Consider the following 26,581-nt stretch of genomic DNA (forward strand, 5'->3'; position numbering starts at 1 on the left):
AGTAAATGTTAGCCCTCACTTCAATGTACTAAGCATCAGACATTCATTCATTCACATTGTCTATTTGTAGCCTCTCAAGTATTTTTTATTATCAATGTCCAACACAAATGCTTCTTATACTGAAATATTTCTCTCTGTGTGGTTCACTGCATTTTGAACCAAAAGCACTGCATGCACAGTTTAGCTCTGGTCCTCCTCATGACACGCCCACTAACTTTACCTGTTTATTCATGTTCAGAAGAGCATCAAACTGAGTTATTGCAGGCTATTTCTTGCTCCTCTCATCTAACACATAAGCTCACCTATGAAACAATACATCATTGGCCTCTAAAAATGATTCATAATTTCCCAGAAACAAACTTCTTCTGTTTAAAGGAGGAGGACAAATACTATTTGTAAAAAGTTAATCAAATCTGCCTTCAGACCTCTCAAAACAATGTTTAGTCCATGGTATCCAAGCATAGGAAGACTAATTATTAGAGCTGTTACACTAGTCATTTCCTGAAACTTGTTAGCTTTCAAATATTTTAGTGTAATGCCGCGTTACAATTACTTGTTCCTGCTATCACAAACAGCATTTAGTAAGCTGTAAATCTTTTTTCTCTAGAAACATATTTTGGTAGCAATACACTAATATAAAAACACTACTTCAGAATATCCATAATTACAGACATTGTTCACCACTTCCTCTGGCTCCTAGAAAAAAACACAAATGTACTGGCTGCATGAATTTGCTGGAAAACAAAAATCACATGGGTAGACCTCTACTTGGATCCATCAATAAAAATATCCTGTGACTTCACTGTGGATAAAGGAAAAAAGACCAAAACCAACAGTGAAAACTCAGAATTATCAAAAACAGAATTTTGTTCCAGAAAGCAGGGAAGAGTCTGAAGCCAAATATTATTCTGCTAAGGGAGGAGAAACTGGGAGTTACAGCTTAAGGTTTCACTAACAAAAATAATCTAATCCCCACAAAAAGTTCCAATATGTAAGTAACATAAACCTGCAGAATGTTTTTTGAAAGGGTGAAGAGTCCACAAAGACAAACCTGATTGGCCCATTTCGATCTTCTGCTTTCCGGAGTCTGAGCAAGGGTGCAGAACCTTTTACTGCAACAAATTCTACATCTGGGAAAGGGGGATCTAAAAAGTAAACGAATACCAGTGCTTCAGAGAGGTATTAGAAATACTTCAGGCATGAGGGTTACTAGCTATTTTTTCCCCCAAAACTTCCTCTGTTAACTGAGCTTCAAACCCCTGACGGCTGAAGTCTGCAGGCAACATAAGCAGTCTGGTCAAGAAAAACACAGAACAAATATGAGCCTGGTGGCATGGCAGCCCCAACTCAAGGCCCTGTATTGAAGCACATCTGCTAGCTGAGAAAAAGAAGGGATGCCCCAAAATTATGGTAGACTACACAGAAATCAGACAGGAAAGATTTGTTGGAAGAAGCAGTATTATTTATTAGACTAACTGAAATGGTCAAGGAGAATAAAAAGATGAAACTCCAGACACACAGCCCGCTACAAGAAATAAAACGGTATGAATAAAGAAGAATCAATTAGTGCCAAAAGCACTTTCAAGAAAGCAACTTCTTTAGTTACTGCTCACAGTCAGGTAGCAATATCCAGCCCCTTAAATTGGATTTCAATATGGGTACAGAGCTCTAATTTGTTCTAGTGGGAATTTGCATCAAGTCCAACATTGAACAAACACTTCTGCCTTTAATTTCAATAGCAATGACGACAGCTGCACACAGACATCGACTGATGCTACGATAATGGAAATTACCACTGTTAGGCTGGAAGCAAAAATGGAAAGAGTTTCAATGTACACAACCGAGAGGGCAGGGTGTGAAGCACGGACATACCTACCCCCGAAGTCTGAAAGAATTAGCACAGATATTTACTGGTATTGCTACGTTGTTTGAAAACTGGTCTATCAAGCTTCTGATGTGGTATCTGACTAAAGAGTAACAAATGCAGTGCTTATATACAGAAAACCAAGCTTCAGAGCACTGTTAGAACAACTAATCAATGTCATGGAGACAAACAAAAGAAAGCCAATACAGATTTGCTGAAGGTAAGTCACACCCGGTGAAATCTTGCTGAGATGCATGGATTTTTCAAACAGCTGATATACGGGTAGCTGCACATGTATGTCAAAAGATAGAAAACCATTAGGTTCAGCAGGAGAAAATGAGGCTTGGTAGAAAAACAGTGAAGGGGTAAATTGGGAGCCAGCAAAATACAGCATGCTGGAAGCAGAAGTACTGGAGTGCGGGAAGGTTATTAGAGGAGTTCCTCAAAGACTAAATAAAGTAACTACAAGTCTGGCACTTTGTTAACAATCATGGTGCAAAATCCAGGTGTGTACAGATGAATTTTGCTGCTCATACAAATGTTACACAGTATAAAACCAAAGCAGTATGGAGACACTATATAAGAAGAACTGAATCCCCTTAACAGCTGTTGTTTTGCAAAAATGGGATGAAATTCACCAGTATAAAGTACAAGATGATAAACTTGGGGCTACTAACAAGATTTTTTTTGCTTTTGAACTTAGAAGGAAGAGCATATTAGTACATGGCAAAATAATAACAGGGGAAAAAAAGGGGAAAGGCTGTTCTAAAAAGCTTCAGAAACAGGTTTTTGTAACACTACAGTAGTACCGCCAGAGGTTCAGAAGGCCAAGGTGTGATCATTTCACAGTGTCTGCAGTTCCAATCATCAGTCCAACAGAGCTAAGTGAAACCATTGCAGAGGATGACTGTAAGAAAGACTCAAATAAAGGAGAAATTGTCTTATATGAGGGAAACAAAAACTTGTCTTTGTAGCCTATGAAAAAGAAATTTGAAAGCCTACATGATCTCTGCTTTAAACAGATGAAACACGGGAAAGGAACAACTTAAGCACAGTATGCCCAAAATAAAGACAACAGGCCATACAAGCATCCCTGGCAAGAAAAATCCTCCCTTGCCCTTGGCAAAAATCACCCTCAAGAGAACCTCCTGAAAGCTTACCCAGCCAAATTAATTACTCTGGTAGTTCCTCTTCAAAACCAGGCTATGGGTGAACTCCCAGTGAAGAAACCAGCTACGAATGTTTAGGATTGAAAAGAGAAAAAGATTTATATCTAGCAGAGCCTGATTCTACACTGTTCTACAGTGGCTCCCCTCTAAAAGAGACAGGGCGGAAAATCCTCTCACGTAGTTTTCTAAATTAATGAAGTGCATTGCATGGCTGCTTGTAAGAACAGGAAATGGCATTTAGTTTGGAGGGTCTTTGCAATACTTCTGCAGCTGCAGATATTGTAAAATGTAGAGACAGTACTTCTATCTGAACAAAATAAATGAACAAATAATATTTGACAGCCAACCTTTATGTCCTTTGCGCTGTGCAAACCTAATCAAATAGAACTTAAGAACTGTAAACCCTCCCTTAACTTCAGTGGTTCCTCAGCACAGATGTTGCCAGTGCACTAAGTGACAGGAAAACCCATCTGTCAGTGTAGGTTCATCTGGTACATTTCTCCTATCTTCCTTTCCCTTGGCATCCAATACCACCAGGAGAGTAATTTCTCTTGAGAATTTTCCAATTTCCAAGAACAACTTGGGAATTTCTTCTTTAATGCCAGCCAGAATGTGTATTGCAGGCAACAGTTTTGCATCTTTTTTCCAGATAAGCAGTGCAAGGGGGAACAGGGGACAAAAAGACTGCTGACGAAGTTCCTAAGGATTACATTTTTTTATTTTCTATAATTTGACAGGAAAAATGCAAAACATGAAAATAAACAGCCATAGAGCAGTGGCAGTCACAGTAAGTGGGCCAAAGAGAGCACCATTTGAAAAAAGACATAGTGCTTTTAAAGCTTGGAGTCTTTTGCCATTTTCAGTTGCTGGTAAAAACTACTAGTTACTACAAACATCAGACACACCAAAGACAATCTGCTTGTTTTATGAAAAGTGAAGAGCTTGCAACAATGTGAAGTAGCAATAATAATACTAATAATAAATGAAAGAAATGGATGTCATTTTTGCTTCAGTGACCAGAAAGGAAACTTGGAAGCAGTTACTCCATATGCAGTATTTGGCCACTACAAACTTTTATTAAAAGAAGCATCTTCCCAGAAACTTAACATTTTTTTTAAAAAAAAGTCTGCTGTGAGGTCGTAATTATTTCCAGACTTAAAAATCCACATGGAAAAAATACTAACTTAACACCATCTAGAACAGGTGAAGGGAAAGGGGGAATGCTACAGAGAGACGAGGATTTGCACTAGGTGGGCTGTGAGAAGAAAGGTTCTCCACTCTGTTCAGGTGCTGTTAGCGCCTTGCCTTTGTTAAAGTTTTTTGTTTTGTTTTTTAAACTCTTCACCAGCAGAACAGAGTAACACATCTGTAGCAGCACCAGGAAAACATAGAAGAACATAGCCAGAAATGCAAGCATACCCAGAGATAGCACTGCTATGACAAGGAAGTGCTTAGAGCAGGACTTGTGTTACTAACACTGGGACGTTTCCTATACAGGCTCATTTTCTACAGTAAGAATCCACCTGCTAAGTCTCCCTCTGAACATGAAGGCCACAGGAAAGAAGTGTACGCCAGCAGGTGCCAACCATTGCAACAGCGGAGGGAAAGAGCACCTGCCTCAGCACTGGAGCAAAAGCCTGCTTGGTGTTAAACTCTAATCATGCTCTTCAGAAAAAGCTAGAATGTTGGAAGCAGTTCACTGATAGTTATCATGAAAGGATTTCAACACGGAACAGCTACATTTTTCTCTTTAATCCTGGAAATGAGCTGTTCACTTCTTGTTTTAAAGCCCTGTTGTTTTGCCAATACTGTTTACTGCTGCAGTTTGAGGACTTCAGAGGTAAACAGCTGCAAGGAAACAAGGAACACAGGCACTTTTATGACAGTCTGCAATAATGGTAACAGTAATATTTAATGCCTTTCCTGTCATCTGACCTTTTGTACAGCTCTGAAGCTTTAACTCTGGACAACACTTACCTTGGGATATACATAATGCAGGCAAGAAAGGTTCTAAGTTTCCTATATATAGACGTGTCAAAAATTAATGCACAAATCCATTTCCATTCCACCCTATATATGGATACGCACAAAATCTGTTAAACTGAATGATTTGTACCTTATTTAAAAAACATTGCTGCTTGGTGCCAGCTTAGCCCTCTTTATGGCTTCCCTTCATCATTTTGTGCTAATGATAAAGCTTTAAAAATAATAATGGAATTGAACCACAAAGTCCAAAAATAGATGGCAACTCTTCTTCCCAAGTTCAGGGAAGTCAAATATTCCTCTTAGAGCAAAGTTCTAACTGAAACAACCCTTTGCTGACATAACACCATTTGTGTGATCTTCACTTCCTGCAAACAGAGATTTTTTTAATGGTTACTTTGAGGGCTTTATGTATAAAAAGTTTTTTTACTGAATCTTAAAACAAGGAAGTCAAGAACACTGCTGTAAAATTTAAAAAAAAGTAAGGTACAGATATTGATACAATAGACAATGTTTTTTACCATTTGTATTACTGTCTGAAGAGTAATTAAGTTTACATAATACAGTATAATTGCTTTAACAAAGAGTGAGAAGTGATTTTTAACTTGGAGAAAGACATTTCTTAAAGAAGGGAGGGAAGGAAAGGAGGTTGAATAAATCAAGACCACATCTACAGAAAATGACCGTTTGAATCTTCTTTAAAGATTGTATGTTAAAAATGGAAATACTAGCATGATGAATGTGTGACCTGTTCATGTATAAATTCATAGCTCAAAAGAATTTATGATCCTCCCCATTGTACCATATTCTTATATTGTTTTTTTTCCATTTTGCATTTCATTTTACTTTATGCTAATTACACTTAACGATTTAAGGACAACATAACGGCTGATGCAGATACATCGCTATGAATTTGTAAAGGACTACCTGAAGCAATACTAAAGAACTCCCAGTTCACACAGACAGAAAAGCCTAAAAATGCAAAGAATTTGCTCAGCATGTAAAGCACTGCCTATAAAGCATATTCTGTACCACCTATACCAAGTGCTTTGTAAATTGAATGACAGAGGTGATCAGAACAATCACAACTTCAAAAATATTTACGAAAAAATTCTTGCTATGATGGAAGCCAGAAAAGTAACAGAGAAGTAGAGTTCATATGAACTTAAACATCATGCATTTGAATAGTCTCTGCATAAAAATAGATAGTGTGTGCATGAACATATATATGAAAGTGTTTAAAGGACTGGCCACTTACTGTCTACATAAAAAAAAAAAAAAAAATCATGCTCAGGTTTTAATCACTCCCCTTTCCCCATTACATAAATCAGAAACTCCCTTCTTTGCAATACTCATGGTCTGAAGCTGCACACTGAAATGGACTCTCTCTCTGGAGGGACATGATGTGCTGTCCAAGTAAGAGCTGTCACAGCTAGATCACCACATCTCCAACAGTCTTTCACTTCCTCACTGGAAAGCAGATTTGGGGTTTCCCTCCTTTTCCAGACCTTAAAGAAGTCCCTTTATGAAAGAACAAGTGTAAATCTTTTCCATCATACAACAGAGCAGAACAATAATTTATCTTTTATGGGGTGTGTGTGTGTGTGTGTGTGTGTGTGTGTACATCCATGGGCGGGCAAACAAATTAGACATTACAACCTGATCTGTAATGCAGTATGTTTTTCACATACTGAGACCAAAGTGCAGGGCTCTACAAGAGTATACTTAGTACGTGATGGAATTAATTCTTCTCATTCAAATCACTTTCTAGACTCCCTGCTTGTGAGTCTATTTTCTGACTAACGTGTTCATACAAAGACAGAGAGGATCCACACACACAAGAGTATGTGGCCTGCAGGTATATCCTGGACTAAAACAAAAAGAATAGCAGATGAGAAACAAACTACTACAACTGCCTGAGGGTACACAGGCTTGAGGTCAGACCTACCCAAACTCACTGGAAAGTGCATGTACAAATATGTAGGAAATGACAGCACGTGTGAACAGTAAGCACAGAACAAACTCAAAATAGACCTTAACTCTTAAGCAAAAAATCAAGAGGAGGAAGAGTAATGAGAAATCATCATTGAATCTCACATGAATTATTTTACAAGAAGAAAAGGTAATCTAGTATTTCAGGCACAAAAGAGCTACCTGTAGTGTCCAGAAAATTTTCTGTCTGGTAAGTACGACATCTTAGGTCACAGTGGTCTGCTCTAAAATAAAAAAAAAGCTAGCCAGACACTGAAATAAGTAGGTATTCATGAACTTCCCGAAGATCACATTTTTGTCACATCCATCATAAGAACGTATCCCAAAGCTCGCAAGCAGATTCAAATATCAGTAGTATCTTAATGTGACCCAACTGAAAAAGTTAATCAGGATATTAAAAGCAAGAGCCAAAGCATTAGCTCTATTATTCTGTTTTTCAAACACTAGGAAGTGGTTACAAAATTCAGTCTTCTTAAATTCTTATATGAAAACAGATAATGAAATTAAGAACAATGCCTCATTTGAGCATGCCTTAATAAACGATCTCCAAAAAGTACAAGGAACAGAGCCACGTGTAAGTAGTGTAATCCCAACAGAAATAATGAATGAGAAAGTACACCCACAAGATACTCCTTTCCTTCCTTGGAAACAGACACAAACTCCCATTTTGCTTAAAAGACAATCTTGCTACCATCTTTTTACAACTACAATATAATCACTGCCTTATCATTTTTCATAATTGACTCAATTTCCTATCTCAAGTAGACAGGTGCTGAGAGCTTATCTAAAATAAGCTGACATGAAAGACTGTGTAAAACACCTGTTACTGGAAGTATGAAAGGAACAGAATTTCAGTGATCCACGAAGCATTTCCTAAACTATATGTACCGTCCACAAGATGAGGGGCAAAACCAACTTTGTGTTCATCACAGAACTATTTTTAAAGGATGCTACTTGCCTGGGAGAAAAGCAGGCTTTTAAGTCGCAAGTTCTTGTTTTCTTTAGTAATACTATGGATATAGTATATCATCATTCAGGAGATATATAGATTTAAATATAGATATTCAGCATACAGGAGCAGTTTTCTTAACACGCACTTACAAATCTTCCTTTTTGAAAAAAGACCCAAGCAGATTGCTAGCACTATACATGCTTAGTACATTCTGTAGAAGTCTTTCAGAATTTACAGAGATGACTACACTTGTCAGGAAATTAAGCCTGTTAGGCAGTGGTCAGCCAACCGTCTGGGATGTGTCTCTTCACAGTAGTTGAAACTCCACAGTTAAGATTTCCCGAACTCTCAGAACGTGTGAGGTGTGTGGAAGTGAAAGAGATACATCATGCGGATTTGCCTCCAACTGGGGAAACAGACCAACCAACTGTGCATTTGTTAACAGGATATCATATGAAGCCTTAGACAACAAATGAGGCCACCTCCAGTACATCAACAGTAAAACAGTTTTGTAAGTCAGCTTCCTTAGAGCCTCTGTGCTTAACATATATCTTGCATGTATACAGTACCATTTAGCCAGAAAACCACCAGAGCCAAAAAACACTTTTGAGACTTAAACTGGCAGATAGATCAAGATCACTCCACCCACCATGGAAACACAATCATCTGGTTTAACAAAAGACATGATTACGAAATAACTGGACAAATGAAGAAGCAAATTACACACCCACTCAAAAATTACAATTAGTTTTTATATAAATTAAGTTGTTTGTACAGATAATGCAATTGCTGAAACGTAAGACATAGAAGTCAAAGGGACAATGCTAGAAGAATTATTTTAAATGTATCCTTTTCATTTTAGATAAGCTGAAATAGAAACAAATTTAACATCTTATTTAAATTATCATTTATCATTAAATTATTATTTGGTGAGCTTTGCAGCATGATCACTTTTGGCTTTTTAATTTTCACTCAATTTCAATTGCAAAAAGACCTACTTATATTCTTTGGCTTCCATTAAGAAAAGCACAACACAGAGTGTTTGCATGGCAAGTTTTGGGTGAAGATTGCTAATGACAGAGAAACACCTACCTATTATTGCTCATTAAAAAAAGTAACTACCAGATATAAAACGGCTTGTGTAGCGGGATCTTCTTTCAAAATAGAAATGACCTAACTTTTACGCGAATACCTTTTTTGGGGCTATGCATATGCATTTGTTAAGCACTAGTTTAGCAGAGAGGGAAACATGCCAGCTGCTAAGGCACAAATACCATTTCCCAAGCACCTGCTGCAAAGTGTTCTCTAGAGCTCTGCTGAGTAACTGACCTGATGCAATCCTGCAGAGTTTAGGAAATATCACAGGATGACAAGTGTACAGAGTTCCACCTTTACTGTGAGCATGTATTCAAAAATTACCTCAGTCAACCAAATTCTGAGACAGCTTACTAGTTTTTACAAAGCTACATGTACTCATGAACTCATGGACTCTAGTTTTGAGTGACAGCTAGGAAACTTCTGAAAATGAATTATCAAATCATTACTCTAATTTCATTTAAAAAAAAATAATACAGGTAATTGTATATCCGAAACAGTAGCTTTGGGAAACAAGAGATGTTTTCCTTTCATGAAGCTTGAAAACCTTAGACTTACTGTTAAAAAATATTGCAGTACTGTTAATTTCAAAACCATCACGAATCTCATCCTTCGTGAGCAGTCAGAAGAGAACTGGTTCCATCTAGTGGCTGAACAGAGTTATAGACACTCAGAGAGCTTTAATGTTTTTTTAGTTACTCCAATCTGTGGCCCCAATAGGAAGAACGAAACCAGCACCAAACACTGCACTTCACAGTGTAACAGTAATAACCTAATCAGAAAGTCTCACAGTACAGGGATGGTGCAAAACTGTTATAAATAAAAAATGAGATAAAAATGAGAGATGTTTTTTATCACAGCAGTTTAGTGCCATACAAACAGTGAAGCCGAGACACTCCTTAGAGAGCCTCATTTGCTCAAATGCCTTTTATGTTTTGTACTTTAACAATAACAGATGAAGGTATGTCTCTGAAGTACTTGCAGGACTCTCTGTATTTTGGATCCTTGCAGACTTTACTGATACCTGTTGTCAAGAATACCCAATTCTAAGTGCAGTTGTGCCATTATTTCCACTTCACAGTGGCGAGAACTCGTACTGAAAACATGACTTATTAGCCTCTAATAGGAGAGGGAATTTAATGCCCCTCTCCTATATATCAATCTTTTGTCTAACACACCAAACTATCTTTTCCCTGCTGTGCCAAAATGACACTTCAGAACACTGTACCCCCCTTTCTCTCCCCCTTCTGCTGCTGGATTGTCAGCTCTATGAAATCTGTGAAATCAAATAATGAAAAACTTTGAGCATGAAAAGAGCACTTTGCCAACCCAGCATACAACACAGATCAACAATCCTGTTTCAGTTGAGCTTCTGGAACCCAATAGATGCTTTTGTAAATTCGTAAAATAAATGGCAGGACTTACCTGTGATTTGTGTTGTCATGGAAACAAGCACTGAAAAATTCAAAGCTACCATCGCAATATTAACAGAGTAATTGGTGCCTGGCTGCAAATCAAAGCAGACTTCTGGAGCCTGCTTGTGTGTGGTAAGGTTGAAGGTCATTTCATGAAAGAATTTCTTCTGATACCAGCGCTGGCCCTGTACATGAAACTGTAACCAAACAATCAATACATAGAAATTGCAATGTTTTAATGTATCTGCATTCAGTCATGTTATGTCTAAGTTAGAAAAAATAGCAGAAAACCACATCACTGCATAGAGAGTACCAAAAATGTTGGCACTGACATTTATTCAAATTCAAATGCTTCCAAAATTTGACAAGAACTTCAGTCCCTCTTGATCAGCTCTGACATTGTCCTAGTTCTTTCACTTCTCCTTCTCCTAGTCTATCCTCTTTTTTTATTAGTACTATAATTTCCCCCAATTCTTGATTTCCTGCTAACGTACAAGCTTCCAGTAATAGCGCACTTCCATTGTAGTATTTCCTCATAATGCAAAGTGAGGAGTTATAAAAGTAAGCTCACATGAACAGCTACCCCTCTGGTTTGACCCTGAGGATCAAGTCAAAATCAAGTCATTTTGACCTATGTCAAAATGCCAAGTACCTTCGAGGATCTGCCTACAAACAGCTATGTTTCCAGGCAAATTGACAGAACCATGGGGGGTTTTGTGTTTCAGGTGGATTTTGTATGTGTTTGTTTTGTTGTTATGTCCCAAATAATCATGAAGTTAAGGCCTCTCCTGATCATTCCACCGTTAATGAAAACTAAAATGCTTGCTGTATTTTAATCATGTGCTTATTTTCCTTTCAATACATACTATGCCTTTAGATAGCCTCTGAGCACCTCTTAGCACAGAGATTTGAGACAACAGCAGGTGGTCAAGAGTCTGGCAGAGACAGAAATGCCCTGTTGGGATGAGGGAAGACTGAAGGCATGTCACAAGACAGAGTGGACTGACTCTGGGATTGGAACAGAGCTGTCTGAGGCCTGAACATGACAAAGTTGAAAGTACAGTTAGCGAGGGCAAAACAGAGTAGAACGGGGGAAAAATAAGCAAGAAACAGCAAAGTACAAAAGACCATGGTGGTTTCTTTCTTTTTTGAGGCTTACTCCCTGGGTTTTCATGAAGAGACACGATTAGTATAAGGAACGCTGTTAGCAGTGAGTGTTTGAAAAATTACATTTTTTTTTCCACATAGGTGATTGATATAAATTGTTTTCTAGATTCAAAATACAGATTGTCACTTACTGAGTATCTGTCTTCCACATCAGTTCCCCTGACACTTCTCCGCCATTTCAAGCAGGTCTCATTAAAAATTACTACATTATCAAAAGCTTCCTTTACTGTAGAGACAATAAAAAAGGGAACAACTTATTACAAGAACTTCACCTTCTTCAACTTAATTGAATATGAACAGCTGAAAATAAAATCAAAAAAAAGGTTTTTATTTTCATTCTCTTCTGAGAAGGAAGTAAAATCTTATTCCTTTTTGAATGAACAAACACAGTAAATAAAGCATGAACACGTTCCAGAGAAAATGTCTTTCGGATAAACCCAAGCAGGCTACTCAGGAAATCAAGATAGGATTTATTTGTCCAACCTAGAGAGGTTATAATAACAGAAAGATCCTGGGGTTCAGACCTTCTGAGGGAAATAAAGTTATCACAGAACAATTTGTCACAGTTGATGCCCTTCAGGAAAAAGCACATGAGAAAAAGCATTTTTGTGGATTCTAAAGGCAATTACTTCTCAAGGTCTGTCTCATCAAAATTAGTATGTCAGAAGGCAAACTTAAAGTTTCCATGACCAAAATACTTCAGAAACCTGCTGTTAGAAAATGCCTTCTCTACAGTTACTGAAAAACTGCCAGAACACCGCTCATCACTAAACATAGGAACATTATCTATAACATTCACATTACTTAGATTAGTATCACATAGCTCAGCAATTCGGAATTCTCCCACAGGCAGATAACCAGATTTCAAGGCATGAAATGGAAACCAGTAAGCAATATACCACGGACTGAAATTCCGGCATGTAGCCAGGAATGCCACGGTACCAATCCTGCCTTGGCCAGAAGACAAATCCTGAAGAAGCAAGTTTGCCAGATCTTTCTGAAGGGGACTTACTGCCACCGTTCTGTTTGCTTAGACTCAATGGCCACAGTTAGCAGAAAGGAAAAAGTCTTGCAGAAAGAGAAGATGGTGATGGTGGCTACATGTGTGTTATCCTGTCTGCTGGACTCAAAACAGTGAACTCTGCAGCACAGTAAGGTCTTCTATAAGCACAGAGAACGCAAAGTCCAACCTACCCTTTGTCTGAACTGCTACCATAACTGAGACAGTGATGTTTGTGGAAGAGATGGTAGTAATATTCACCACGTAGTTACTGCCAGAGCTGAGATCTAAACACACCTTTGGATCATCTTCACTTGTAGTGATGTTAAATACTGCATCTTCTGAGAACGTCTTCTCATCCCATCTTTTGCCCAGTATGTGAAACTATTGAAGGATTAACAAAAACAATGGTGTAATTGGTTGTGGCTCTCAAAAATTCATAATACTAGTTCAGTTAAGCCTTGAGAACCTAGGATTACATCTGTTTTAGAATATGACCTCAATCAAAAAAATAGGCTCGTGACTCACTGTTTTGGTGCAACAAGATGGCTTAATAAATCAGATATTTAGTTTCTTCTGACAAAGTTATGAATATTTTTTTTATATAGTTCTATAATAAATAGAAGAAATCTATAACGGGGACCCTACAAATGCCTCCTACACAAATAGTAAGCTATAAGTAAATATTCTTTCTTTTTTACAGCACACAGATATAAACTACATCTGCTTACTACTTTCTTTTCTTTTTTCTAGTTTTTCCCCTTGCCCTACAGAATCAGTAGTAGGACTGAATGTCAAACAACAAAGACAAGCTTCCCTAAGATTGTTCCACTGCAGTGAAAAAGAAACTTGTTGTTTGTATGAGATGAAGGGACAAACTAAACTTATCTAGTTGAGCTCAAGGCAGTCCAGATTGTGTTCTGAACTTTACTGATGTACTCTTTGCCCTCATCATCCTCAGTTTTGACTATTCTGAAGGGTCTTGTAGATAGCTGAATTCATGCAAAAGCACGCACACAGAGCACACTACACCAGAAATCCCCAGCTTGCCAGTTACCAATAGGTACATGAAAAGCACTGGTTTTGAACTGTTAGGGTAACTGGGAACTTGTTTTTTCCATCTCAGCAGTGCTCAACAAAAGCAGTCAAAGTAAAAATTTGGTTTGTAACACAGGAGGAGAAAGATTATTTTCCAAAATTATTACCCAACCTTAAAACATATTTTCCACATTAACCTACCCACTCTGGAGATCCTAAATAATCCCCTTTTTCTTTTTTTGTTATTTGTACATGCCCAAAAAAATAACCTTTCTTAGGATGCTGTCATTCCCAAAGCAAGGGAATTCTTATCATATTGTTTTGGCTTTTGATAACGCTGAAAGAACCATTTGTTTCTGAGAACTTATATCTTAACTTTTTTTCCAGATTATAGAATAGATAGCAAAAAAAAAAAAAAAGGGCAAAAAAAAAGTAGTTACCTATGTTGCTTTCAGTTTTCCTTAAAAAATAATCCTAAAATGTTCAAATATAAGATGGTTGAACCTCTTGAGCAAGGCATGGTATTTCAATATACCTTGTATTTCTAAAACAAGTTACATCCAGTATCTGCAAGTGATACGCTGTTTACTTTAAATGTTTGCATCACAGACAGGGACAGAGCTCAAGTTTTGCAATGCTTTCTATGTCAACGTGACCTTAAGCTCTACAACGGCATGTCACTAAAACATAAAGCTGTGCTGAAACGCTTCTTATAGTTTCAAGCAAATGTTTAGGTGATTTACTGGAATGGGACCCCAACAGCTTTTGAGTTTTTTAACCTAACTTTAGGACAGGGGTTTGTTCCTTTCCTAACTCAGCCGCCTTTATGTTTCTAGGCAGTTCACTGGGAAGAGCGAGACAAATTACCATACAAACAAAACCCACAAAACAAATCTCCACTGCTGACTCACCAGAATTAACCAGGACAAAGCTACTCCCAATCTCAAATACTGCCCCACTTACTGTGTACGTTTCCTGCATTCCCAGTCTTCCAGTTTTCCTTTGCCACTTCACACACGTTTCATTGAATATGGACAAGTTACTGAATAATTCCTCCTCTGTGAGCAAAAATGTGAATACAGAAAGAAAATATTATTTCTCATGCAAATCTTAATATGTTTAGAGAAATTTATTATTTCTTCCTCTTTTTTTCTGTTTTTTTCCAACAAGAGAAATAAAACAAGGTAGACAGAAGTTAGGTAGCTAATTTTTCCCTTAACTGTGTCAGCTCCTAAAATTAAAATAGAAGGCTAACTGAAGAAGCATGTTCTGAACTAATGACTGTGAAGACTTTAAACACACAGGCAGCATTACATAAACTACCATGACTAATGAAAACAAAATATTTTGCTAGGCTTGCATTTTAGTGTAGAACCATTTTAATTTTAATGACTTTATAGATCTTGAAGAGGTCATTAAAACCACATTACAGTTTCCTGACAGCAAAGGAACAAGCTCATTAACTCCATCAGACTCCTGATATGTTTCTATATATAACAGCATAAGTACACAATAGCATTGTTTCTTACACAAGGATTGTCAGTATGTACTGTACTAAAGACTAGAATCTTTCATACCAGGTGAAAACCCAGCACAAGAGCCAATGAGAAAAGACACTTTGCTCTGCTTCAGATGTACCTCATAATCATAATACATTAAACTTGTACCATGCATAGATATACCTGGTCAAAGTCTTTCATTAAAGTGTGCTTATGACAGTGTTACACCACCAAAAATGAAGAGCAATAAACAATGCCCAAAATCCACTACTTCTGCCACCTATAGAAGTTTATATACTTCTACATTCTCCTTGAACTTGGCTGCCAGCATCTAGATCTCATGACATGCAATGGTCTGTCTTCTAAAGAATGAGACACTCACAAAACAGCTTGAAGGCTTTGCAGACCATTGGATCTCATGGATTAGAAGTGTCATTAAGCTGCAAATTAAAGGGTCAAGCAGATTTAAAAGAACTGTCTGTAAGAAAAAGAGGATACCAGTAAGTCCACAAACTTCAAAAAAAAAGACTCTCCTGAATACAACAACCTGCATTAAAGCATTTTAAGAAAGCTTCTGTGTTAGATTGGAAAAAAGGGGCTTTGCAGCTGAGTGAATGTTTTGGTTCATTATTTGTTTGGGTTGCTTTTTAAAAGACGATGTTTCTCCTTGTTTTATAATCAATAAAATTAAGTAACACAGCCACAGTAAAGCACTTTTCAGAACAAACACGAGATTAAAAGGATGAAGCCCACAAAACTAAGCATGCAGGGAATACAGTTGTAGCAGCCAGAGATATATCCCTCAACGTACCTGTGCTAATTTACACTTTAAACAGTTGGTTTATGCCTCAGAGAGAAAGCACAGCCAGGAAGATCAACTCATCCGTTCTTTTTTTAGGCAGCTGTCTCACTGCTGTCATCAGACACAGAGCAGTTGCCTTCACGTGACAAGATAATCAAATATCCTCCAAGAGCTAAGAACAAAGCTCCTTCTGGTCACAACTCAGATTGGCAGTGAATGTATTTGCTCCTTTTCTTTACTCCACTAGCTTTCAAATAGTAGGACAATTTCCTACCATATTTCCTTAAATGTACAGTAAGTGCTTGGTTTAACATTAATCCTAGTAGCATAAACACATTATCCAATAACAGCAAAAATGTATCTCTGAAAAAAACTATTCTTGCACCTAGAGGGAAAGAGGTTCCTTGACAGACAAGTTGTCCTGTGAGATCAAATGGTGCCAGGGACTTCGAGCTTGGGAACTCCTTACGTGAAATGCATTATACACGTGTGGCCTTAGTGTGACGTCTTAGCAGACAGAGGCATCCAGGTCTTCAACATATCTGATTTTGATCAATGGGTTTCACTCGACTCACAAATGAGATGGGAGAAGTGAAGACCCTCAATTTCCCCATACTTCAGCACTAGAAATTTCAACTTGTGATTAACTAAGAAGGCCACTGGATGCCACTGCTGCTCCACTGACCTCCAGGCCACCCTCACACTCTTTCCAATCCCAAGGGAAAGGGTCCTAGAAACAACATGCAGATGCCTGGAGATCAGAGCAGAAGGGTGGAAAAATAGCCTGGAAGAGTCAAATACTGAAAGGCAAATCTGAGAGAGGGTAGATATGCAAATAGCACCCAGCTGTCAGCATCCAGGAAAGACAGGTGCTGGCAAACCGAACAAAGTGAATCAACCGCACCAGTGAGTACTGGAGGGGGAGAAATCATGTTAGGAAAGCCAAAGAAATTGAATTCTAATAATTTTAGAATTCACGAGGAGTGGAGGTCTCAGTCTCTTTCATTCCACTTTTAAAAGCTCTGCTCTAAGGAGGGCCTCTCTCTATGCTCGAGTGTGTGGGGAAAATCTTCATAGTAATTACATCCAGCACCTAAATGCCTCTACTTGTCATACTCTTCTGCCTTAACCCTGTGCTGTGAGGATCAACCCTAATCCTTTGCTTATCAGTCTCTGCGAGTTCAGGTCTCAGTACTCAGTGTTACTATCTGCTGATCCTGAAAAAAAAGGCAACACACAGACAACTCTGTATCTGAAGTCATTAAAACCACAACTTCTTCCACATATACAATCCACTACTCCTCAGTTGAAGGAGCACTTGACTACCACTGACCTCAGCTTGAGACACGTCTTCGCAGTGAAGCATTTTTGAACTTGCATGAAAAAAATGCATTTACCAGAAAGCAGACAGAACCAGCTCCAATCTGACATTCCATCTTCTGCAAGCAGTTAAAAGAGCATCCACATGTGCAAATTCTCTTACAGAGCCCTTCCCACCAATCCCCACATGTACAAGCAATTTAGGGGAAAGAAAAAAAGAAATCCAAATGTTAGATTTTTTTTTTATGTTTTGCCAGTTGAATTCTGCGAAAACTGCGAATGATGCTGCAAATGCCATCTGCTACTAACATGCTCCACACACACGTTCAGACACAGAAATGAAATGAGAGCAAACAATGTTTCAAAGAGAACTTCTGCTCAGACTGTTTCAAGGCACCTGTTCGATACCATACAGGTAAACCCCTCTTACACAGCAGTTTTCACAAGTATACATGGAATTTATTTTATGAAGACATATATTCAGTATTTATACCTTTTAGCGTATAAATGATAAGGGTAGCATGCTAAATTTTATGGGTTTTTCACATTTTGAATAACATAGATGCTTCCAGCTTAACTAGCACTGGGAAATTTCAGCAGGTTTTTACCTTCAGTCCCAAAGTTTACACAGAGGAAATCCACAAAGAAACAGCAAGGCTGTGGGCAGAGACAGTCATGCAGGAAGGAGGAGACAGATAGCTAATGATTTACTACTTCCTTTGGTTGAAAGATGTTACCAGGAGACAATCAGGAACAGAGGAATTCATGTATTGAACCAGACTGACAAAAACATAAGAAATGCACTTGTAAGCATACTTACAAAGGAAAGATGTATCAATCAAGGGTGTCAGATTAGATGGGATTAGAAGGGCTGGGATTAAAAATGCACATGATCCCCAGCAGAAAGAGGTTCCCAGGACTTGTATTTGCCATCACAAACTGGGTAATTACTAATTTGGTTTCAAACAAACAAATAAACAAAACCCTAAATATCCTTGCAAAAAGATACCCTTTTTTTTTTTTTTTTGCTCATTTTAACTGTAACTGGGTTGCATCACTTCGATCTAAGAAATGCCACCTCCCATAACACAGACTCCACCTGTGTTTTTCCAAGGAAGTAAAGAAATTATCAGAAATCTGAATTTAACTTATCAAATTAGGCTTTTATAAGAACTAAAGCCAATCAGATCCTTTTCACCGATGACTATAATTATCCTAATTGTTTGACAGGGTTCTTATTCCGACAGAACCACGCATTTTGAATCAAGGCCCACAGATGTGAGTGACACCTTTTCTATTAAGCTCCTAACTGTTGACATGAATTATTTATAATTGTCAGGGAGTAAAAATTAGGACAGCAATGGTAACTCATTCATTGTTGTGTGGAAATTACTGATGCTGCCACCACAGAAACATTTCAGCTGTCTTTCTGTATCATCTGTTACTGTACACGTGAAGATGTAAAAACTGCAATCCCAGAGAATTCTAGCTAGAGGGGAGATCAGTCACTGGGAACAGGGATAAAGCATAGAAAAAGAAGGGAAAATCAAAGCAAAAGGAATATAACTCTGGATTAAAAAGAGGGTAACTGGACCCTCTCAGTTGCATGGAAATTGTCTTTGCTGTAGGTCTACAGTTAAATTACACCTGAAGGATGATCCTGCTGTTTATTCCAGACTGGATTCAGATTTTGCTTCTGATTTTTTTTTCAAGGTTTGGTTGGGTTTTTTTTGCATTAGGAAGGTATTCTTTTCCTGTTCTGCAATGTTTAAAGTACACAGTGTGGACAATCTGCTATGCCTTCTCTGGACTGATTCATCAAACCACTCTTCCTTCTAAACCTTCAAATCTCTGAGGCATGTATTTAGCAAGTATCCTCTACCCTCTTCATCCGCTAGGATTCTCAGTGCTGGCACACAACATCCATTTTCCTGAAACTGGCTCAAAACCAACCAACACTGTGTTCTCTTGATGCTTTGAAGATTATCTCAACAAAATCTCCACAGGTCAAGACATGCAGCTAAAGTCCACTTCTAAAGTGGACTGAAGTCCACTTCATGGATTTGGTAATGCCTTACGATATGCACTGCACACTGTGCCATTTGCAAGTGCAGATTTAGGAACAAGCATCTCAGATAGACAGCCAAGGAACAAATCACCTTTTTTCTGGCCTTCTTACAGCTACGATAAATAAAATAAACCCTTATCTGTGGGATCCACTCAAAAAGAACAACGTGAAGGGGAAGGCTCCCTTTTATACTTTTCCCCTTTTATAAATAATATAAGCATAAATCTTCCGTTACTTTACGTCCCATGCTGAGCCCATATCCAGAACAACCTCTCTCGCTAAGATTACCACCAAAAAAAGTCAAGGTGAAAATTTCTCCTCTGAAACTCACAATGGGAAATACACGCTTCTTCTTTCAGCCTACCTTGTATTCCACCACTGCATGCTATAGTTCTTTATAGCCACAGCCCTTTCCTGAAACATTATTCCGACAAGGGAATCTTGTTTTCATTCTGCGAAGAACTTCCCAGATTTACCATGAAATCCCACCACAGCTCAACACAATGTGTGCCTGGAATAACAGCATACCATTTCTGCAATGACAATAAATGAAACCACACAATTCTACTCTGCAGGGGAAAAGGAAGTTCTTTCAGGACAATCTGTACAGGACGTCCAGACTCACACACTGAACATACTGGACAGCAGGTATTTAATTATTGGTATGTTCTCTGCACTTCAGTCTCTTGAGTTTATGTACACAAATCAAGGGTTGGGAAAGGAAGACTGTAATCCAGCTGACTATTGCCAGGCTTCACTGCTGATGACTTAATCCAGTCATTCTCAGTAAAATTAGTTGTGTAAAGCAATTTTTTTAATATTTAAACCAGCTACTATTAAATGTACTTATCTACACACACACACATTTATATATACCCCAACAGAACATGGGACAGACAAGGGCCTTCCATAGCAATCACTGCCTAGGAAATGAAGAAATGATTATTTGCCAAAGGGAACATATTCAGGGAATTTCCTACCTTCCTTACCTCTAATGAGGTTTTTCAGGCAGCAGGAAAAGACAAATGGTTTTCCAACTTCTATCATAACTTATTTTGGAATGGTGCATGATTTTCTCCCATTTTAACAGGAATTACTGATTAATTTCACACACCCTTAGGGTCATATACATCTGAAAGCATCTGAAAGGTATCATTACTGAAACAGAAATTTCATTTCATTTGAAAGTCATTCGTTACCCCCAGTAAGTGTGAAAAACGTAGTAGTTAAGCAGCTGAAGACCTTTCTTTGTAATGATTTCCTATTTTTTTTTTTTTTTCCCAAAAGAAGCCTGAACTAGTTAGGCTATTTTTTAAGTTTTTTTCCATTCTACTTGACTACAACTCTGACTCTTTTTTGGCCCTCTAATGTAGCAGCTAGAGCTCTAGTCTAATTTTTCCCTCTGGCAAAGCTCTTGCTGAAATCCACAGTAATCCTGTGAGTGCAGTCTGCAGGTTCAGGCCTTCAAATCTTCAGAGTGCTCAAGATGGAACTCTTGGCATTTCAAAGACCGACATACCTGATTAGTGTAGCCACTCTACACAATGCTGGCTTCAAAACCAATCCAGAAAGTACAGCTATGCAAATTGCCTAAATGAAATATGAATTATGACTTCTCACATGAGCAGTTCCATTTTTATTAGGGCACTATAAAAAGTGAGAGAACTGCTTTTTTCGCATGCTCATTTTATTTGATGTCATGTTTTATATTCACAGCGAATGCTCAAGAGATCAAGTGAGGCAAGGGGGGCATCAAATGGGAACTCTCTGTGTAAAGGCTTGGTCTGTGAAGTGGTAGCAATCAAAGACACACTTCCAGTCCTTTTGAAAGACATGTGGATGTTACAAAGTTACAGGAACATTGCCATCTGCAAAAGACAGCACTGCTACTTCAGAACACAAGATGGACAGCTGTAGAGCTATCTTGTGACATGTCTTTCTAAGGACAGAGAAGAACACTAAGGAGCAAAACAGCCATAGTCCAAAACATCTGTTATTTTTTTGCTATTATTAAAATGTCAGTACATCCTGTCTCCAAGCCCACAGTATGACACCACCTTCACTACAGATCTTCTTTCTCCAGACTCATTCTTTTATAAGAAAATGCTTCTGGACTGAAATTCACACAACTAGATCTAGGCTGGAAAGGCAGCCATGAACAAGTTTTACTTTGGGCATCATGAGAGAAGAAAGTACAAAAAAGGAGCTTTGAATTCCATTGACCCTACTTTCACCACAGTGCACTTTACAGTATTAGGCCCACAACAAAACATTGTTAAATGTCTTCTGCTTATCTGGTGATGTACCCACGGCCTTAAAATCTGTAAGTTCTCAGTGCAGCGATGAAACTCAAGTTGCATTAGTCCCTTTCCGTTTGAAATAAAAAGCAAGATAGATACAGAAAGATCTGTGGCACCCACCAGAAACTGTTGCATGGCTAACTTTCTCTTCTGTGACCTTTCCATCCAAAAGTACCGCCATGTTCCCTACATCGTAAATCAGAAAGGGATTTATTTCCTTTATCCTTCCTCCTGTTCCTACCTTCAGAATAGAAATGAGAAACTCTTTAAATAGCACACCCCACAGCAACTTCTTACAGTAATATTTACCTTTGCATACGTATGTAATACTCTCCCACGACTGATCTATTGTGCATTCTGAAAAATTCCTGTCTCCGTTAAAATAATATCCTTCTTTACACTGATAGTACACTCTGCTCCATAGAGTGCTAGAGTTGTCCCAGATCATTTCTGTGTGTGGAATCAGCAAAGGTTTGCCACAGTCTATTTCTGGAACAGAAAAAACAGGGTAACAAAACCTGAAAATGAAAACAGGCAAGGCATATCAAAAGAGTTTAATGAAGAGAGATGAATTGTCCGAGTAAGTAACAATTCACTTTTTTTTCCTTCCTAGTGATTTCTAGAAGTCAGACAAGCCCTTAATAACCCAGAATTTTGTGACTGGAGACTTTCTACCAGAGTGGGGCATTTACGTTTCAAGATGAACTATAAAATAAAACAGTGTCTTGTTAAGAAATGGAAAACAAGGATTTCCATACAAATTTTTACAGATGGATCTATCTTCCTACAACACTCTCTTATCCTCCACATGCTATTAATCCCTTTATTTTACCTATTGTTAGTAACAATAGATCTGAAAATTGACACACGGTCCAAGGAGTGACATGAAAAAATAGCATCAAGAAGGCTATGTTCCTTTGCCAGTGTATTTAATTCAATCTTTGAAAAAAAGGAAAAGCTGCTACAGACAAGCAGAAAGAGCACTTCTGGGGGAAAATTCGATGGATTATTCAGATCATTTTGGAGATAATGAGAATGCACTTACAAATTAATTCATTTGCTCACTTGTTTTTAGGGGCTTCATAATAAAAATAGGGAACAGAAAAGAACAAAGAGTGAAGATCAAAACAATGGAAAAATACTATTCAGGGTTAAAACTCACAAATCCACAAAGAATGTTACACCCCAATAAAGATTCTGCATCACTTAATCTATAAGAAGTAAACAATGTAAGAATTAAAATCTTACTTTCACTAAAGCTTATATGCAGAAAACAAGCACTTTTAAAACTGTTTATTAAATAATCTTAAGCGATTCTCAAAATTCTACCCCCAAAAAAAGGTAAACAAAGACATAAAAAACAAAGTTTATAGAATCATGATCTGACAACTTTTAAAGGAAAAGTTAAACACATGAATTACAATGGGCAATACATCCACCATCATGACTACATACCTTTTCGCATCCCAATGTGTATGAATGTATGTATCTATTCTTAATCATCAGAACAAGCTTTAAAATAACTAATGCACATGCGAAGAATACACTTAACTTATAGAGGACAGTATGTCGTGAGATACAAAAATTACTGTTGCTTGACTCCAGCTATGTCCCCACAGGTATGCTGTAATCAGATTGAAAAGCAGAAATGCAGAACTATGTTTCTGTGTAACTTCTATTTAGACTGGTACCCAGAATGAAAATCTTAAAGAAGATTCTAAAAACAGAGAGTGGTTGTAACATACACATTGCACATTCAAAAAATTACTACATTTGATTGCAATGAACTGAAGACTCCACCCTGCTGGATCAAGCTTGAAAAGATATTAATCACCCAGTGAATGCACAAGCGAAGTTGTGTCAATATAAAAATTGGCTAAAAACTGTTATTATCCTGAGGTCACACTAATTAGTAATATGAGCTGAGAATTAAAACACACAGAAAATTTTGTTAGGAAAAATATTTTGTTTAAAATGTACCTTTGTGGATCTTCTTATCAAGGAACTTGTCAGGAACATTTTTCCCAATCACAGTAACAAAAGGCATTTACGACTCATGTCAAACAATAGCATGCTTGAGCAATCATGGTTTGGAACTGCCAACTGTCCGAATATGGGAGTTTTAGAGAGACACTAACTGCTAACAGTGGGCCAATTTCTGAGTAGTGGCTTCAACCACAGAGTAGATATTAAGCTAGAAAACTGGCAGCAATTTAGGCTGAATTTCCATCTCATAGTAATCCCAATGCCTGACATGCATCGAGATGATCTTGTCCTTAGCATGTTAGCTTTTAACAATTCACTGCAACTTCATGAGCAACACAGTTAGAAAAACTCCTGTTTAATATATGGCTTTTGTTTTGTGACTGAACTTCATACACCAGAAGACTGTATAAACTGAACGCCCAAGGAGGATGTCTCTAACTGATGACTGCTATTTATTACGGTGACTGAAACAGTATCTTCGCTAAATAAATCTGAAAGCAGACTGGATTTACCTTTGCACACCAAATCAGTACCATCCCACTGTCCTTTGGCATTGCAGACTGCAGTCCGATTGCCGCTTGCAATAAAGTAACCACCATTACAATTATAAGTAACTTCACTTCCATACGTGGTCCCACTTAGAGATGCCACATGTGCATTTAAAACAGAAGGTGGAATCCCACAATCCACACCTACGAAGAGGAAGGAGGAGGAAGACAAACTTGTTAGTTAAGCAGCAGAATTAATGATGGCTGCAATCCCATGAGTATTTCTTTCGTTGTTATAAACTAACCCTTTCCCTCTGTGGTAACCCAACGCTCCTTCAAGTCCTCTCCAACATCCCAACCATGACCAGGAGCACTGTAGCTACTCCAGAGCTGCTTCCAAATGAAAATTACCTTCCTCTACCTTTCTCTAAGAATGGCATGCTAAATCTGTGACTCCTTCTTCAGCCTACTACACAGAAAATGTCCTGGGTTGTTTTTTTTAAGATTTTCCTGCTTTTACAAACCTGATTACAGGTGGCAAGCTTGTTCTATACCATTTGCAGCGAGCGACAGCCAGAGGGAGGCAGATGAGCAGAAACTGCCTTTAGGAAGCAAAAATTTCTAAAAGTGCGCAAGGACCAGAGAAATGCAGAACCATAGAAAAGGTTACAACATACAACAAAAAAGCTTTCTGTTAAAGCCACATGGTGTTCAAAATGCATTGTAACAGTTGCTCTATTCACAAACATGCCGAGTTGTCACGTACAAAAGCATAAAAAGAAAAGAAGTCAAGTAGCATAGAAAAGCAGTTTGTCTGATATGATGTCCGTTTCCTAAGGTAAGCAACCATCTAAAAGACTTTCATGTCAGCATGACACAACACTCACATTCAACAGTTTAACTACACCACTTTACAAACATCACGTCTTCCCATTAAACTATATTTTTCACCTCAAGACAATTCTTCCATTAATATTCAAGGGAAGCTATACTCTTCAAAGGCACATAACATCCATATACTTATATTTAAATTTTAAAAACGCGATCTGCTCCACTTACAGTACCCTGATGTTAGGTCACACTTCTTGCCAAGTTTTGACCTACATTCAATGGCCAGTTTCATCATGACTATACAAAAAACCCTACTAAATTATCGTAAGTAGCAAGACAAATGACAAGTTTACTGATTTTCCTGAAAAAGATGACATTACACATGGCCAGAAAACATTCTTACATTAGCAATAAAGGCTTACCAGGGAAGGTCTCAGAGCTTAAAGGTACCTCTACTAATATAAGAAAAAAAAAAAAAAAAATCAGACTTGCTGGTTTTACAAAAAGAGAAGTCCTAACTGAAATCCAGGAAAAGAGCTTGCAATACAAAGGGGAAATAAGTTTGTCACTTCAGACTCATGGGCTGCCTCTTGGTATTTGATGTATTTTATTTCAATTCACCACGACAGATGTGCTCAGAAACTCTGGCCTGACCTACTGTTTGACTGTAGAAATTAAAAAAATGACATCAAAAAGCAATCACTGAAGTATATTAATAAAAAAAAGTACCAACAACTCACAAGGCCTGCATTCCACAAGCTTTCTTTAGGAACCCTCTTGAGACTTTGAACATTCCCTTTTGTTTTCAAGTTCACTGTCCTTTATTGATTTTGGGGGAAAATGTTATTTCAATTGTTTTATTTTTGATGACAGTAACTTAGTACTAAATTTTAAATTTTTTAATCTTTATTTTCTTATGAATTTTATAGTGCTATTTAATATTTCACTTTTCCCAGCCACACTAGTTTAGCATCCTTATTCTAATTTATTTTCTTCCCATAGACACCATACAAACACTATATCAAAGGGGAAAAAAATAAAATAGGAAAGAATTAGAAACCAATAGGGCTTTTGTATTTGGAGAGAAGGAACTCCCCTCACTCAGCTGCAATTTTCAGGGACAATTCTCCCCTACAGAATCATTAGACATGCTGTAGCTTCTGTTAGCTAGCACTTCAAGTGGCATTTAACTAATATACAGACTTTCTAACTACTCGCAGGAACAGAAGATCCTGCACTTGTAAGCAGTAAGCAGTAATATTTCAACAGAACGGGCAATTAGAACACTAAAGCAAGTTGAAGTTTTAAAGATGCTCACAGGCAACTTAACACTTCAGGGATGTGAAAGTGTTTGCTCATGCACAAATGCTCTTAGAACCATGAAGGCTATCCAGAGACGAGGGGTGGTTCAATGTCTCCCTTCTCCATCTACAGTCAATCTTTGGAAAGAACTTCACAAGCTGTCAGAAAAACTGTTCTTTTCATGAGAGGTCACTGATACCTTTCAACTCAGTGGCCTTTCCCACAAAATGCTACAAAAATCTAGTTGTTTTCAAGGCCTTGATTCACAGGCAGGAGGACACATTGCAGTATCTGTAAAAATGCAAGGACC

At 37.8% G+C, this 26,581-nt stretch overlaps 1 protein-coding gene across 1 annotated transcript in view; it reads right to left on the reverse strand.

Moving 5' to 3' along the window:
- The window catches only part of SUSD1 (sushi domain containing 1), a 44,423-nt gene that overhangs the window by 11,826 nt on the left and 6,016 nt on the right, over positions 1-26,581 (reverse strand). Inside the window, exons 6-12 of the mRNA XM_074166117.1 lie at positions 24,163-24,342; positions 21,974-22,153; positions 14,639-14,733; positions 12,832-13,021; positions 11,769-11,863; positions 10,481-10,667; positions 1,052-1,145 (exon numbers count right to left, since the gene is read on the reverse strand). Coding sequence (XP_074022218.1) covers positions 1,052-1,145; positions 10,481-10,667; positions 11,769-11,863; positions 12,832-13,021; positions 14,639-14,733; positions 21,974-22,153; positions 24,163-24,342 — 1,021 coding nt within the window. The remainder of the gene's footprint in view (positions 1-1,051; positions 1,146-10,480; positions 10,668-11,768; positions 11,864-12,831; positions 13,022-14,638; positions 14,734-21,973; positions 22,154-24,162; positions 24,343-26,581) is intronic.

This window comes from Numenius arquata, chromosome Z, assembly GCF_964106895.1.
Source record: "Numenius arquata chromosome Z, bNumArq3.hap1.1, whole genome shotgun sequence".
NCBI classification, from domain to species: domain Eukaryota; kingdom Metazoa; phylum Chordata; class Aves; order Charadriiformes; family Scolopacidae; genus Numenius; species Numenius arquata.